We start from the raw sequence: 16813 nt of genomic DNA on the forward strand, positions 1-16813 counted from the left end.
CGCGACGGAGGAAGGAGGAGCGGCCCCGCGCTCGGCACGGGCCCCGCGCGGCCCCGCGGGACGTCGCCGCGGCGCCCGTGGBGCCCGTCGCCTCGCGCGTGAAGCCGCAGCACAACCCGCGTCTCCCTTGCGCTCGGCACGGACGGGCTGCTCGCACGGGCTGTTGTTCCCTTGCCACACGGGCTAGGTGCAAACAGCCAGGCCGCTCTCAACCCGGTTTTGGGGTTGACCCTAAGCGCTTTTACCCCAGGAGTTAGGGTTGACCTGCAGGAGCTTCGGAGACCCTTATAGAGGGATCTGCAGAGGGGTCTCGAGCCAAGGAGATGCATGGAGAACGTGCTGCGGGAACGACCGCTGTACTCTCCGGTAACGCTGTACCGCCCGGTAGGAGCGGTGCCGGTTCCGTAAGGGGCACCGTGCCCAGGCGCCCGCGGGCAGGTCGCGCTCGCCCGCTTGGCGGGCGCGGAGCGGGCGCCGGCAGCAACAGCGCGCCCGGCRCCGCGGATTAGACGGGCGCTCTGCGCCCCCGCGGATTTGTGTTATTTAAGGCCAGCAGATAACGAAGCTCCCGTGGAAAAAAGAACTGACGCAATGGGATGTGGAATCCTGAACAGCTATATGGAAGTAAATATATCTTTACATTAGTTTGTAGTTATCCTGCTTTTCCTTTCTTGTCGTGTGCCAGAACCCCCATGTTTGAATTCCCATAAAATGTGTTATTGAACCATTCCCTAACGCTTGTGTGGCTTCGAAAAAACAAATACCCTGCGTGCTGTGGAACTAAAACCGCAGAGCTGAGCTTTAGATGGAGAGGAGAAGGATCTCTGTGACACTGACCATGTCACATGTCGGTTTTACACCAAGGCTGGCTGTGGCYACGAACACGCAGCCCCCGAGGCTGTCGTGTGTGTAAAAGCAAGGCCTGTAGTGGCCTCATGGCCAGCCAGGAGGGCTAGAGCTGAACCGGGGATCCCAGGAAGAGAGAGGACCTGCAGAAATTCAGATTAAGTTTTCGCATGTCCTTTAATCTTTACCACAGTGGATTACAAGAGTGGAAGAGAGCTGGCAGTTTTCATCTTGAGGATTTGCAGTGGTGGTGGCTCTTGGTGAGGTGGGGTAACGTGTTCGTGGTGCTCAATGCCATGTAACGAGGCRCTTCCTCTATGACCGAGCGTGATAAATTGCCCAGGGGTGCCGCAGGCCCCTGCTCCCGTCACAGTTATTCCTCTCCCGACCTTGGCMCGTGGGAAGCACGGCTGGACTCGGGAGGCTGTCTGAGCGTGTAAAGCGCTCTGTATTGCCAGGGCTGGGGCCTTCCAGAAAGGTGGTGCCTGGTGAGCGCGGGCGGCTGCGCCGCGCACCCGCGGGGAGCAGGAGTCAGCGCGAGGCTCCTTGCAAAGGCTCCAGCCCTCTCGCTTCGCTCASGCCTTAGATAACGGAGATAAAACACCCTGCGGCGGCACTCTGGGGTGCCGTGGTTTGATCCAGAGCATGGGAGGGATGCGTGGGGCTCCCGGCCAGGCCTGAGCCTCCCTGGAGCCGCCTGTACTGGGAAGCGCTGCCTGGAATACGCAGGGTTAGGACTGGGTGCCGTGGAACCTGCCGAGCATATTCCYCGGGTGGCAAAACACGGTTTCATGCCCAGCTTTGAAACGAGCCCCTCTTCTATGAAAAAAATAGTGAGGCTTTTAACAGATTTCTTTAAGTCGTAAGTTAGTTGAGGCGTATTTTTTATTTGAGACCTTTGAAAACAATGTGATGTCTATGAGTGATGTAAACTCACCTAGGAAACAGTGGGCGTGTGAAATAATAAATGCATATTCTTTTTAAAGAGATATTTTCTTCCCCTCTCACTTATTGAAGGCTTATGTGGACGATGAATCACTTTGTGATGGGAAGTATGTATGGAAAACATAAGGAATGAGGATTTTTCAGTTTGTTTGGTTTTCTTTCAGTGAAGCTAGAGAAGAACCATATTGCCCAAGATTTAATGCAAATGCATTTTAAATCCGTACGAGACCATAATGTTTACTTAGTATCTGGGAAGACTGAAGTGAAATACCAGGGAAGATGTCAGCTGCCACCTGTTAGCTAAGCTCGTATTTAGCTTTTGGGTAGAAACAGAGTTTTTGTGTGCGCAGATCAGAACGAGAAGCTGAGAAAGAGCTGTGTCTTTTAATGTCAGCAGTTAGAGTTAGCAAAGTCCGTGATTCATTTCCTTGGTAAGTTACTTGCAGTTTGCAAAAGATGTGTTTGCTAAAGATAGTTAAAACTGATAGGAACGGCAAGGTGATTTCCAAGGTAGGTTGATTTTTGCATCTTTCATTTTGTCTTTTTTGTAGTCGTGTAAGCTGGAGAGAAAGTATCTCCTGTCTTCAAAGCAGTTTCAAAGATTTAAGAGAAAAAAAGTGCAAAGCAAAGTTAGGTGTGGTTCTCAGCCAGTCTTTGTACTCACTTGCATCCAGTGAGCCCCATATTTTATCTGAAACTGGACTCATTTAGTGCAGCACGGTCCTTGTTCCAGGTGGCCACGGTCTCAGTAAGCACGCACTGGGAACTGGACTGTTCTGCTCTGCAGCGCCTGCGTCTGTAGGCGACAGTTCCTATCCCGTGGGTTTGGAAGGTTTTAGTAATTCTGTCTAAAAAGGTAATTACAGAAATGAAGTGTATTCCAGCTCTGAATTTCAAAGAGCTTGGGAAAGATGATGCAACATGAGCAGCGTGATGCCGTGTAGCTGGGGTAGGGGCAGAGAGCAGCCGCTGCGGCAGGCRCCGTCTCGCGTGCCAGGCTGTGCCCGGCTCTCCCCTGCGTTTCCCTGCGACCTCTCCCTCCTCACCAAAGTTGTGTGCGGCTCGGAGGCGGGAGCACATGCGGGATGGTCCCTTAGGCCCTCAGGGTGTTACGTGCTTGGCAAGAGCGGTGCCACCTCTCTGGTGCGGGCACCATGTCTTAAAGGTGGCCCCAGCAAGTCCTGGGGTCTCTTGTCTTTGTGTATTCCGGGTCTTTGCTGCTGGAACTCGTAAGAAAAAAACAATATCCATTCCCTGAGCTGCTGCCTTTCTGGAGCTGAGAGACCCAGATTTGATATATGATGGCACAATGACTTCTTTTTCTTTCTTTTTAATCAAAATATTTAGTGTTCTTTGTATCACAATTATTTTTTTTTAAATTTTATTTTTATGACTAGTGTTTAAGTCACTTTTAGCCCGCTTGCACTGTAGCCAGAGCTGGGCAATTCCCACGTGGAATTAGACGGATCGCTTCCCTGTGCCGCTCGTCTCTGAGCAGCAGAAGGGCGGTGAAGAGCACAGCTTGTATGGTGATGGGCAGGGAGATGCCTTGGTTTTTGCTTTCCTGTCTTTATCTGAGCAGCCCGGAGGGTAGTTGAGACGCCGGTGCCACCTTGCAGGACGGAGGCCGAGCTGGAGCTGGAAGAGCCTCGAGGGCTGCTGGCAGAAACGCTCGTGGGAGAAAACAGTCATTTGCTCCTCAAGGAGGGGGCTGCCGGGGCGGGTGCCTGTCTCCGAGCTTGTCATTATTTCTGCTGATTTAATTAGCTGATACGGCGCGATAGGGATCTGCAGCAGCGTCGGGCCGGAGTCAGGATTTCGTATCACAGTAAGTTGAAAGTGAAGCRTAAGTCCGTAAAATAATTAGATTTTCCTTTGGGGTTGGCAGAAATGCTCTTACTTTTCTTCAGAAAGGCCGAGAGTGGCACAAGGGGGAAGTGAGGGGTGTTGCAGTGCAGTGAGATGCAGCCATTCCGTGGATAGGCAGGCGACTTGCTGCACTGCTCTCCAGTTTAGTCAGGATGCACTTTTTTAGGGCTATAAATGGTTTGCAAAGGTTAGGATTTTGTTCTTCTGAAAAAAAGTCAGTGCTGACATCTTTTTAAAAATGTATTGATTCTTTTTCAGTGTCTCGCTTAGCTGCCTGCCTTTGAAAACCCTCGCGAGCCCCATTGCCATAGTAACAGCCAGGAGAGGAGCTGCGCTCGAGGGTCCCTCGGTGGGATTGCCCTGCACCTCCGCCTTTCATGACAGAACCCAAAATAAGACCTGAAATGCATTAAACATCGATGGGGTTGCTGCTGAGGCGTACATAGGACGGAGCTTGTAGTAATCCTGGTTTAGGAGAAAAAATATGTGCGTGCACTGCTTTGTGCACAGGGCATTTCACTGAGCTTTGTCTTGGGGCTCTTTGTAGCCTAAAGGCTGCTGTTAAGGGAAGGTTTAAAAAACAAAAGGCCCAAGAGATCCCGTGCTGGGTCAGCAGCCGGTATGTTAGAAAATTTGGAAGAATTAAATGTATTTATGGAAATATTTTCTTCAAAATTAGGACTGGAAATACTTCAAATAACTCTCTAGGTGCTGAGCTTTAATGCTACTGTGCTTGTACTTATATTTGATAGGTGTCAGCTGGGGGCAGTGACAGAGAGAGGCAGTGTCTCTCGGAGCCAAATTGCTGGTGACATTTTTGGACACTGAACGTCCCTGGGTCTTATCCCATTCTCTCAGGCAACGGTTTGGATATTTCAATAATCCTCTGAGAAAATAACTCGGCCGAGCTTTTAATAACTGCATATGTTGCTGTAAAGACTGTGTTTACTTGTAAAGCAGAACACCAAGAGCCATGCTTCAAAATCCAACATCCATCAGTGAGTGAAAGGAGTGGTAAGAAGCAGCCTCAGCAGAACTTCAACCAAGCCCTGCTCYAATCGGATCCTCCTGGTTCCGAAGGCTTTCGTGGTGGCCCGAAGGGCARGTTGCCCCCACAGCCTCGTTACACGAGCCCTAACAGCGTCTACCTGGTGGCAGCCCCGGCTTGGCTGGGCAGCGCGGCCGGCTGAGACCCGATGATTCATCCTTCCTGTCACATGAACCCCGGCGGCCTCGCTAATAAGCTCTTGGTTGTGTTTAGATGCCTGCAATCATTGAAAGGGCTGGGAGGCATTTGTGTGGCTTGTCCATTAGAGGGAAAAGTTGTTTTCTATAGCTGTGTACCTGACAGAGCCTCCAGCTTGCTCTTACAAAGTAGCTGCGTTTTTTGTGCTGTTGCTTAAATTTAGTGATTCCAAGCCAGCAGTAAGTCCAGCTTGCTTTCTTTTATGTAATTTAATTGTAAGAATATGTATCTTTTTATTGGCAGGAGATTGCAAGAGTTTATAATACCCTAAGGTTTCTGTGGGTGTTTTTGTTTCATCTCTGGCAGGGCTGTAACATTTAGTGCTATCCTTTCCCCTTCCTCTGCATGTTTGGGTTGTTTTCTTTTCTTTCTCCCTTTCTTTTGAAAAGGGTTTAGGGATTATTAGGGATATAGCTGGGAATTTTCTGCCATCCTGGAGAGCACCTGGAGAGCATCTGCAGCAGAGCCCCTTGTCATTCGTAACTGCCTGGGTCATTTGTGCACAGGAGAGAAGGTCGTGTGGAATTGCTGAATTTTCAAGGACAGGCTGAAAATGAGCCTGGTGGAGGAATTCCGGAAAGTTCTTAGAAAGCAGAGCTGCAAGAGACTGAATTAATTGGCTTGACCTTTCTGCATTTTACTGGATTGTTGTTCTCCTCTAGCGTTGTGTCCAGGCCCTCTGGTATTTCTGCTGCGTACCTCTCAGCTCTTAAGAACAGGGGATTTGCTTTGATTTTTAGCTGAAAAATTGCTCTCCCGTTTCCTTGCTGTGGTGGTAAGGCAGCTGTGGAGGGGTGTGTGTGGGTGGCTGTGCTTCCCAGCAAGTGTCTAGGGGGTCAACGGTGGGGATGTGTGGGGGGCTTTCCCTGCATGAGTCTGATGAATGTGAAGGCGATTTCACGGGGATGTGAAAGACATGGATGGAGTTTGAGCCTTTGATCCAGAAGGGATGATGCAGAACAGTTAGGTATAGAACAAGACCTTCCTTTAGAGGTGCGAGCTAACCCTAAGATAAGCAAATGGAAGAATAGAAGAGCAAAGTTTAGTAGTAGTAATAATAGCAAAAAAGTGCCTTCACCCCACTCCTTAAATCCTGGGAAGGGCTTGAATGCTGCAGTGGAAAAAGGCCCTGGATGTTTCTCCAGAAGCAGGCAAAGGTCATAGATGGCTCCTGGAGTGCTAGTGCTGGTCTGCACGAGGGAGAGCTGGTGCGGCCTGAAGGAAGACWTCACAAAGTTGCTGTTGCTTGAGGAGGACTCTGAAGGAGGGTGGTATCTCTCTACCCAGACAAGTGGCTCAATCCCAAGGAAAATTTTTCCTAGGGATCGACTTGCTGTTTACCAGCTCATTTTGTGTTTTCAGGAGATGATGTGAAAGGGGAAGAGGAAGGAGTTTAGATGGCAGCCGATGTGCGAGGCGGCGCGGCTGCTCCTGCCGGCAGCGGCTCGTGCAGGGCCGCGCTCCCTGCGCCACCAGCTCTGAGGTTATTTATACAGAGCCCRTGGGAAGCGCGGTGCGATACATAGGCTGTCTGCCTTTCAGTCGTGTAGTGTGAAAGGGTGAGGGGGAATGGCAAAATTTGTACTTGCATGTGTCGTTATGTAATATATCTACTGAAAAAACCCTCCTTGGCAAAGGCACGGGCAGCCTTGGTGTCTGCTCTTGGTATCTCCTGCTCTTTCCTCTTCTGACCTCGGGCAGTGGCAGCTCCAGCTCGTGGGAAGCTGGGGGAAATGGGCAGGCGAGCAGACGCTGGCCTGGCTGGCACGTGGGTCCGTGATGTGCCAGGGCAGCCCCGCCAAGACCGCGGTGCCATCGGGACCCCTGCCCATGTCCTGCAGCTGGGGAAGCCCRGGCTGCGTTCAGCCCTCCCCTGAGACCAGCACGTCCTTTCCCTGTCTCTCTCTCCGCCTGTCGTTAAACTGTGCCTGGGTCTTTTCAGTTGCAGAATGAGGAAGAGCTCGGTGAGACGGCCCCCGTGGTGAGCGATGCCCCTCCGCCCTACAGCAGCATTTCCACGGAGAATGCAGGTAAGTCCAAGCCGAAGGAAATGGCTCCGTAGCTGCGTTCATTCCGCGGCACTTTCCTACCTCCTTAATTGTTCCCTGTATTGACCCAAGGCATCGCCGCTTCCCGACGAAGGCTGGAGAGGATCGGAATTGATCCAAAGAGACTGTTGTTACTTGTGGTTTAGAAGATGCAATTTGGCCGCATTGATCTGATGTCATCCCATAAAGTGGTGTTCGCGTTGCATTTCTCAGTGCTCTTAGTAGATTCTAGACAGTTAAAATCAAGGAGCTGTGAGGATTTGTGGCTCCATCAGCATTTGAGTGATACTCTGCTTCCTCCAAAAAGAACTTGTTATTTTAAAAAAGCATTAAATAATTTACCTTTTCTGCAGTTTTCAGTATCCACAGACTTGGTCATAAGGGTTATCTTTCTGAATCATCATACTGTCATATGTCTCACTAATAGCTTTAGTGAAACTTCCTTTCTGTGCTCGTTATGTATTTTTGTTTAGGTAAATCTCTTCATTTCTCCCTCCAGACCATAGTCAGCTGTTAAAGAATTTGGGAAGCAAGTGGAACATGTTGTCATACTCTCAAACAGCCAGGCAGCTTTGAATATTGTGTTTCGTGAGATACTCATTGAGGTGTTGGGGCTCTTTATAAAGATGTCCCTGTTCTGATTCATTAGTGCATTTAAGAGACGGGAGCTGAGAAATGCTTTATTTTTTTATTTTTATTWTATTTTATTTTTTTGGCAATCCCTTTTTCCTCCAGCAGAAAGCCTTTGGGAATCTTTCTCTGGAAACACCGGTCACTGGTGACCTGGAGCTTGCAGTGATTCTCTCTTGACTCACTCCTACCAGTTGGAGTTTTGGACTTTGAAAATATGAACACTTCTGCCTTACTGGAGCCATGAGAGACACAGCATGTCTTGTTTTGAAATGAATGCAGCCAGGCACGCCAAGAGTTCTCTTTGTGTTGCTTTTTTGTATTTGATAAGGCACTCGTGTGTGCTTAGCTTTTGGGGGGGACGGCCTGTGGTAATAGGCTGGAAGGGAGCAGGGGGAACAGGCAGTGCAGACTTGGAAGTTTGGGGGTATTAGCCTATTTAAAGTCTTCTGAAACGTTTCTTGTTCCAGCAGGACATTCTTCGGGATCTGGCAGATTGTCCTATATAATTTTCTTTTGCAGCTTATTTTGACTACAAGGATGAGTCAGGATTTCCAAAGCCGCCCTCTTACAACGTGGCCACAACACTGCCTAGTTAYGATGAAGCAGAGAGAACTAAGGCAGAAGCGACGATTCCCTTGGTTCCTGGCAGGGTAGGTGCGCTGGGCCACCCGGTTCCATGCATGGACAGACTGCTTTAAGCCTGCTCCAGCTTACATCTTGTATAACTTGCTAGGATAGTGGTACTGCGTGCTCCCAAGAAGCCCCTGGGTGCATTTATTTATGTATTTATTTATTTATTTATTCCAAGCAGTTACAGTAACGTGAGCCACCTCAGCAATGCCGTAGTGCCAGGATGTGCTCTGCGAATGGTCTGGCAAGCTGGCAGAAGCACCATGCTGCATCTGTGGGCACTGTTGGGTTGGTTGGTTTGTTAGTTTTAAGATGAGTTTTCAGAAAGCTACCCTATCTACCATTGATGCTTCTTCCACTTAATAAATTGACTTTTGCAGAGGTCACTGTAGCTTGTATAAGAATGATACAGCCATTCTGTCAGAATACACACGTGTGTGTGTGTGTGTGYGTGTGTRTGTGTGYGTGTGTRTATAAAAAACCTTGTTTTCAGCTTCATCTTATGTTCCACCTGTTCCCCAACCCTGCTAGCATCAGACAGCAAGTGCTAGTTAAGCTTTTTCCTAGGAGTTAAAATTCCTTGCTGAGGTCATATCTTTAATTTTTCTGATGAGAGTGAGAATTTTTTATAGTCAGAAAAAGAGCATGCCTAATTTTGGCTGCACTAAAAAACTGCTGCCGCTGACTTGTTATTTCATGCCCTGGGGGTGGTTTCCTGCTTGCATTTTAAACCTCTGGAGACTAGGATTTTTTGCCTTCYCTTAGGGGAAGAAATATAAACCATACATTTTGTGTCCCTCCGTTTTGCGCTGCTCTCTGCGAGCTGTGCGGTTTGCTGGCCCTTGCCTGGAGAACTTTGCATGCAGACTTTGTATTGCTGTATGGATTGAACTGTCCTCAATCCTCTCATCACCTTTGGTTTCCAGGAGGATGACTTTGTGACACGGGATGACTTTGATGATACCGATCAGCTGAGGATAGGAAATGATGGCATCTTTATGCTGACTTTCTTCAGTAAGTACATGATGTGGCTGAGCTTTCTGCAGCTGGTGACCCCAAGTAGCCAGGGTGGTTAGTTTTATGTAGCACCAGGAAAGAGCTGTGTGCTTCAGTTTCAAGGAATTTGTTTTTTCTTGGAATGCGACGAGGCCTTGACCTGCTGCTTTTCCTTGCCTTCTCAGTGGCATTCCTCTTCAACTGGATTGGATTCTTCCTGTCTTTCTGTCTGACCACTTCAGCTGCAGGACGATATGGGGCCATTTCTGGGTTCGGTCTGTCTCTTATTAAGTGGATCCTTATTGTCAGGGTAAGTTGTTTAGTGCAAAAAACTGCATGCAGAGATGCTACTCTCTTCTCTTTTGCCTTCTGTCCTAGCTCAGTTTTAGTTCATCCGTATTATTAAAGTGCATTTTGAGCCCTTATTCACTGAGGATAGAACTTTTTTAATCATACTGCCCTGCTTATATGGTCAGATGCTGGGGTTATTATTGTAATAAAGGAGATTAAAGATTGCATCCCCAAATATTTCTATTTTAAACTAAACTATTGTATTGGATCAAAATTTGCTTGTGTGCTGAGCAGTAATTAAAATTTTCATCTTCATATAACATTTATTCTGGTAAATAAAGCAAGCACTGGGGTTAGCAGAGCTTTTTTGTTTTATTTTTATTTATTTATCTTTTTATCCTGTAGGATGTTTTTCACATGCTACTCTGAAACATAAATATGCCTTAAAATGTGGGGATTCCTGTGAGCATGGCTGGTGAAGGGAAGGAAATAGGGGCTGGAAAAGGGGAAGTATGAGTGTGTTTGCTCGTGGAGCACAGTCCCGTTAGGCAGGTGGCTGGGGAAGCTCGCTGGAGCCCTCTGGTGCCCTGTGCAGGCTGCAGGCAGCAGTGAGGAGGAGGAAGGGAGCACGCTGTCCTTTTTAACCATATCTTTCATATAAGCAGAGTCTGTGTCTACCCGTTTTGTTAAAAGACCCAGTGTTTCCCTGCTGCCCTGGAGCAGATGGGAGGGAAAGAGGTGACTGGTCAGAACTGGGGTGTATGACAAGACCAGGGTAATGACAAGTGACAGCTGTCTTGGCTCTGGAGGAGGACCAACATTGACTTGGGTTCAGAAACTCTCAAATGTTCTAACCTCTTAAAATATTTTTTATTTTTCAGTTCTCCACCTATTTCCCAGGTTACTTTGACGGCCAATATTGGCTTTGGTGGGTTTTCCTTGTACTAGGTAAGTGTTTGGTTTGGGGAGGAAGAGGAATTAGCTGTTCAAAACTCTATAAAGTGCAATAATGTTTTAATTTTTGTGAGCGTAGAGTTACTGGCTATTCAARTACTCATGTTTGGGTTTAAATTGAAATGCTGAAAATACTTATGCCATGCTCTTATTGGGTGCTTTCGAGGTTTTAAAGGTACACATAGGCACTGCTTTTGTTGTCATTTCTTGGTGGCAGCATCTCGGTTRCAGTTCAGGAGGAGGAAAGCGCAGGATGGTGCTTGTCTTGATAGTAACTGCTGGTGAATTTGTTCTCTTAAATGGAAGAGTATTTTGACTAAATAAAATACAGGAATGCAGCCTGTGAAAAGGCCTTGTTTAAGGTTGGTTCTGGGGGTACCAACAAAGGTACCAGCAAAGTAGCACCAACATTGACTCATGAGCACTGAGAAGTTTGGCAGTTGGCTAGAAGACCTCTCAGGAAAGTTTGCTTTTAGGATTGCATGAAATTGAGAGATTGGGTGTCACTGATGCTAAAATATTCTTCTAATCAATCAGCTACTGCACATCTCATCATGTTAGGGCTCCCTGTGGTGGTAGTGTTGAGCTGAACTGCTGTTTCTCTAGTTGTAAAAACAAAATCTGTGTTAACCGGACCAATGTGTTTCTTTCATCTAGGTTTTCTGCTGTTTCTCAGAGGATTTATTAATTATGCAAAGGTTAGGAAGATGCCAGATACATTTTCCACTCTCCCCAGAACCAGAGTTCTCTTTATTTACTAAAGGTAAACTTTCTGCTTTCCTGATTTTTTTTTTCTGTTTTCTTTTTGACTCAATTCGGTGACTCAGGCTTCAATATTTTTAGAACACAGGGTAATAGAAAACATAAGCTTTTCTTGGGATCCCAAACACAGCCCTATTTCTACAGATCGGCAGGGCAAGAGTGCATATTGATGTGGTTGCAAGCAGAGGAATACTTGACGTTTCCTCCAGGTTTTGCTTTGAAGAATTTAGATGGAGTTGAATTGTGAAAACAGAGTCTCTGCCCCATAGTGCAACCCTGTTTTTGGCAGGTGGGTCTTTCTGAATCAGGAACATGCCTGAAACATATGGAATGTCCTAAACATGAGTAAAGGTCACAGACGAAATGTGGGTAGAAGATTATGCCGATGTCTTTGGCTTATGTCCCAGCGAAAACAGTTTGTCTGAACTTTGTGTGCTGTTGGAATTGTCTGCCAAGTTCCTGGAGAAATTCAACCCTTGCACGCTCGTTCTCCTTGGAAACCACTCCCACGTATTTTGAACATACTGGCTTACCTGACCATTTAAAAACAACAACAACAAAACCATAATGTGTAAAAGTCTTCACAGCTGAACCTTAGCAAATTTACTTTTTTAGTGGGATCTTAAAAGTACTCATATCCTTCTAGCATGATTTCCTTGGTGCAACAGATGATGGCTTTGCATTAACTGCTCCTCCCTGAGGGCAGGGAAATCCTGTAATAGGTTCCTGTAATAGGTTGCTTCCCAGATGGCGAGTGCTACGTGATGCTCCCTTGGAAGCATCGTGACAACATTAAATTTCCCCAAGATAGAATTGAAACAGTTGGAGCTGCAACAGTGATATAAGGAAAGCAAACAAATCCAGGCTTTTATCATTACATTGCTCAGAATTTTAAACCAAGGCTTAATATTTCAAATCCACTTTCTTTTTCTTAGCAAATGCAAATGCCATGAGGTTCTGTTTCATTCTCAGGCTGCAGCGGGCACACACAAGCCTTGTGCTGTGGTTTGCAGTTGGGGTTTTTCAGTGGTGGTGGCTCCTGCTCTGGTTGGTTGAACAAAGCAGCCGCTTTATGGCAGGCTTTCCTTTTGAACTCCTCCAGGATTTGTGGTAGCCTCTCAAATCCTGCTGAGTCACCAGCAGGTTTAATTCCCCCAGTTGTCGGGTCACGTAATTTGAGCATTTAAAYATCAGCAGTTTCACCTGTAGTTTATTCTGTTCGGTGAGCACTGTTTTTCTTCTTTACTRAATGCTATTTTTTATTTATTATAGGAACTATGTGGTTTCTTACTGTGCAGCCTTTAAGACCTATGTTAGGAAATGCAATGGTAATGGTAGATACCTTGACTGAGCCCTGCAAAAGGCTTGTAAGGATTTTTTTTTGTCATTTTAGCACTTTCCAAAGGCTCTGTCTCTTACAGATCTATTGAGATCAATGTCCAGTATCACATCTAAAAACTATGACTTTGACAGTTTCACTGAAAATAAGTCCTTAATCCTATATTCTGGGAGAAAAAACCACAGAGCATTTAAGTTTTTAACTCTTGAGGCATGTGAAACGTGCACAGAAGTACAGAGCCCCGTGGCACTGCTGGAGCCGTGGCACTGCACAGGAGATATTTCATAAGCCTTTAGACATCCTGCACTCTTTGTGAACTACATCCTCCGGTATCCAAAATAACAAGCTAATTCTAGTGTTTCAATGTCCAATATCCTTCTCCAGCAGATGTTTTCTGGCAAATGTCTTCCTGCGCTAGTGAATTCTCCCCCGAGCAGTAACAGGACACCTGCAGGAAGTGAATGGAGACTCTGGAGCAGAAGAAAAAATAATCACCTGCTTTAAATAAATAAAAGTACTGTTGAAAGGAAAAAAGAAAAAGAGGAGGAGAAGAATTTCTTTCTATTTGTTTCTAGGTGTAAAATTTTAATAACTAATGCAGAATTCTGTAATCCTTGAATCATTAGTGGCTAATGTCTGACCAAGCTATCGCGATCGAGTCTGTGACGTGCTAATAAAGCCTTATTCTAGAGTACCTGTAGTAGTGTGGGTAGCATGAGCGGCGGCCCCCGAGGCAGCAGGGCACCGTCGCGCTGTGTTTTGTCCCCGTCCCCATCCCACGAGCGGCTCTGGACGCGGCGCCGAGCGGACGGGCTCGGAGGTGGCACCTCGGGGGGCGGCTGTTAAGGCCTCGCTGGAAGAGCGCTCTGTTCCCCAGGCAGCACAGTTATTCATTTTCTTTTTTTAATAGTCTATATTCTACATGTTCTAGTATACTTTACTTTCATACTACCTACTATTTGGACTATATAGGGGTTTTCACATGTTGGTAGTGTAAAGAAGAAAGGTCACGCTGCAACTTTGTATAAAAAATAATCTTGCAAAACAAAGGCCTTTTTCTTTATTTTTTTCCCCTTTGGCTTGGGACTTCTGAGACAATTCCTAACATACCTGTCGTTCTTGCTTTTATAATTTATGTTAGCAGAGACTATGATGTGTTATAAATGTAGATTTAATGTGCACTTCTGTGCTTTCTGCCAAGTGGTAATTCACTTTGGAGTTTTACTATGTTAAAACTGTAAATATAGCAGAACATTAATAAATGTCACTTATGTAGCAATGTTTGCTGTAGATTGTTGTTTAATTTAGGTTACATACTTTGTGGTTTCTGGGTATTGATTACAAATGCAGGTTATCTGATGGCATTTCTTTGCTTTCCACAGAAGGTATAAGACAAGTGTGATTCCCTTCACCTCAAGGTATCCTCCTTGCTTTGTGGAGCCAGGATTGCCAGGGCTAAGGTGGTTCTTTCTTTCAGCTTGTTATTTTGCCTCACATGCATAATTTAGCCACTTTGTGAAATGCTTTATTCGTAGCTTTGGCTCACGCAGGGCTTCACAAATGTATGGGCCTGAAGGTTGCACAGAGACTTCCCTTTCAAACACGAAGCAGTTTACATGGGGAGAATTATTAAGTTTATCCTGCAAGGCAAAATCTGTAGCTCTGATTCACATTTGCCCAAACTTGGTAGATTCGCCTGGTGTTTATTCTCTTGGCACTTGGGCCTTATTTGGTCTTGTGCATTCGGAGAAGTGGAATATTTGGCATTCCTGCCTCTGCGTTTGGTGGCCKGCAGCCTCGGACCCCGGTGCTGCGTGTGTTCCTCCTGGCTCCCCTTTCCCTAGGCCAGCCTGCGGGCAGGGCTGCGGTTCCCCCAGGGACCCACCGCATTATTTTTTATTTTTTATTGGATTTTACACAAGGTGAGGGGGGAAAACAAGTGATTTCCAGTTATTTATAACCTCTGGGGGGCTCTGGTGCCCYTTTGCCTCCCCTTGCCCACAGGTGCCGAGGGCAGCGCACGCCTGTCCCAGGAAGATCCCATTCCCAGCAATGTGGCTGGAACAGGGATGGCCGATGGGGAAGGCAGCCCATCCTCATCCTCGCGTTTTGCTGCTGTTCTCRAGAGACCCCTGGGGCCCCAATGAGAGACCCAGCGGCTCTTGGTGGCGCCCCTTGAAGCTGGAGGTGCAAGTCGCTCCTGCTGCTCCCCACTAAGCCCCGCAAGCCCCGGGTGCTGCAGCCGCCGCTCCGGGAGCCGTGCGAGCAGCGCGGGGCGCCCCGGGCACCGTCCACGCGTCCCGTCCAGCTGCCCGGCCCGGCCTTGCTCGGATCTGCCTCCGGCAAGAGGCCCGACCGGAGGACACGGCCTCGACCTCCCTCCGCAGCCAGGGATTGGGAAACGCCGCTCTGCTCCCCTGGGAATGCGCCGCTGAGCCTCGGCCAGGCCCGGCACAGGGGCCTCTGCTTCAGAGAGGAAGGAGGAGGATTTCGGGTACAGGGAGCAGGGCTTCACTGCGCTGCCTTTTCTAAAGCTTTTTTTTTTTTATATAAGGGTTCTGGCAAATTTGGTGCTGGAAATGCCTAAGTGTGCTTAGCCAAGGTTTTATTTGCCGCTTGGAGGAGATGTTCAGTCTGGACCTGGTTTGAGGGAATCTGGGTGGCTTCCCTGGAAACCATCGGAAATTCTCCGTTCTGGGAGGCTTTGACTTAAGCAAAAGGAGAAGGGAAAAAAAGCAAAAAACAAAAAGGGAAAGAAAACAAGGCTGAGAGCGTTGCCAGCCTGCGCCCGGTCTGGTTTGTGCAGCCCGCTTTGTCAGACGGGCCCTGCAGGCTCAGCAAATCCCCAAATCCCAGGCAGGCAGTGAGGGGCCGCGCAGCTCGCCTGGCCTTAACAGCACATATATATATAAATATAAAATACACATACATATATATATATATATATGGAGACAAAATGTCAATCCAAAGCCCATCTTGGAGCTTCCCCGCTCCTGGCACCTTTCCCAGGTCTCTTCCCCTGGGATGGACTCCCAGAGGGGAGGCCGGGATGTTGCCTCTTCAAACAGAGTTCAAAAAGCCCAGGAATTTTTTTCATGGATAGCTCACATCCTCCCTGTAGCAGCCCGGCTGCTCTTTATTTATTGCCTGCTTCCCCCGACAGCGAGCGCGGAGTGCCGGGGCATCGCGCTTCCCAGCGGAGCGGCGCGCGGCTCCCGGGTTCCTCCCATTGTCCAGCTCGCTCCGGGTTTCCGCTCCCGGAGCCGCGGCCGCCGCACGTGTCCCGGGAAGCTCGTGGCTCTGCGCAGCGGCAAAGGCGGCACGCGCCTCGGCCACCCTGCGATGGTGCCGCGATGGAAGCGCTGGGACGTGGCACAGAACACCCCGGKCTGGGACTCTAAGAAGAGCCGAGTGTTTCCCATTAGGACAAACTGCGTCACGGCACGATCAGCACCATCCCAGGCCGTGCGCCCGCAYGGATTATTCACGAGCACCGCTCCCTGCACCGACTTCTGTTTATTCCTGGTCGCAAAGGGAGGGGGAAATCCCGAGGGATTTGCTTGTTGCCGCATCCCCCTCCCATCCGTGCAACACATAAGCCCTCCAGCTGCTGTTATCCTCAGGGAAACCTCGGTGGCTTTCTTAAGGACCTATTTAACCGAGTGTGTTTCAGGGGAATCGCAAAGCAAGCTCAGCGGAGGCCACAGGCTCTGCAGTCCCCCAGGATTCCTGATCTGAACGCCAGGAGCTCGGTGCTGAACTGGGATGCCTGGTACGTGCTGAGCTCTGCTCCTGGGTCCCATTTGGTTCCTTTTGGYCTTGCACGGTTGGAAACGGGTCCCGGCCCTGTTCCCCAGCCTCCGGCATGGGGAAACTCGCCCTCGTTCCAGGGTCATCCCRGCTGGAAAGCAGCAGCCCCCATGGCAGCGGGATCATCCTGGCCGGGGTCTCTCCCGCTGGGCTCAGCATCGCGCTCCGCTTCGGGGCTGCCCTGAGCCTCTGTCTTCTGGGTAATTCCTAGAAACACCTTTATATAGCTGTTTACACTTAATTATAGGGAAAAAATGCAACAGACGTTTGTATATTTAACAATATATATATTTTATATATATATCATTTCTAGATCAGTACATTCATCAGTACTTGTTTTCTTCACAAACAGAAGAACTCTTACAATATTCAACTTTCTAAAATAAATACTATTAAAATAGAGCTTCAAAATAAATATTCTGTACAAAGGAACCCTTCGGCAGG

At 48.0% G+C, this 16813-nt stretch overlaps 1 protein-coding gene across 2 annotated transcripts in view; it reads left to right on the forward strand.

Annotated features, from left to right (window-relative positions):
• NDFIP1 (Nedd4 family interacting protein 1) overlaps nucleotides 1–13838 on the forward strand; it is an 18786-nt gene extending 4948 nt beyond the window's left edge. Inside the window, exons 2-8 of one of the 2 annotated variants that reach the window (XM_026045431.1) lie at nucleotides 6849–6936; nucleotides 8107–8237; nucleotides 9144–9231; nucleotides 9399–9523; nucleotides 10386–10452; nucleotides 11116–11221; nucleotides 12947–13838. In XM_026045431.1, the coding sequence (XP_025901216.1) occupies nucleotides 6849–6936; nucleotides 8107–8237; nucleotides 9144–9231; nucleotides 9399–9523; nucleotides 10386–10452; nucleotides 11116–11219 (603 nt within the window). In that variant the 3' untranslated portion in view covers nucleotides 11220–11221; nucleotides 12947–13838. Of the gene's footprint in view, nucleotides 1–6848; nucleotides 6937–8106; nucleotides 8238–9143; nucleotides 9232–9398; nucleotides 9524–10385; nucleotides 10453–11115; nucleotides 11222–12943 lie in introns of both variants that reach the window. The other variant, XM_026045439.1, reaches the window with a different exon arrangement.
• Nucleotides 13839–16813: the final 2975 nt, after the last annotated feature.

Source organism: Nothoprocta perdicaria, unplaced genomic scaffold (genome assembly GCF_003342845.1).
Source record: "Nothoprocta perdicaria isolate Ctin4 unplaced genomic scaffold, notPer1 scaffold_107, whole genome shotgun sequence".
NCBI classification, from domain to species: Eukaryota; Metazoa; Chordata; class Aves; order Tinamiformes; family Tinamidae; genus Nothoprocta; species Nothoprocta perdicaria.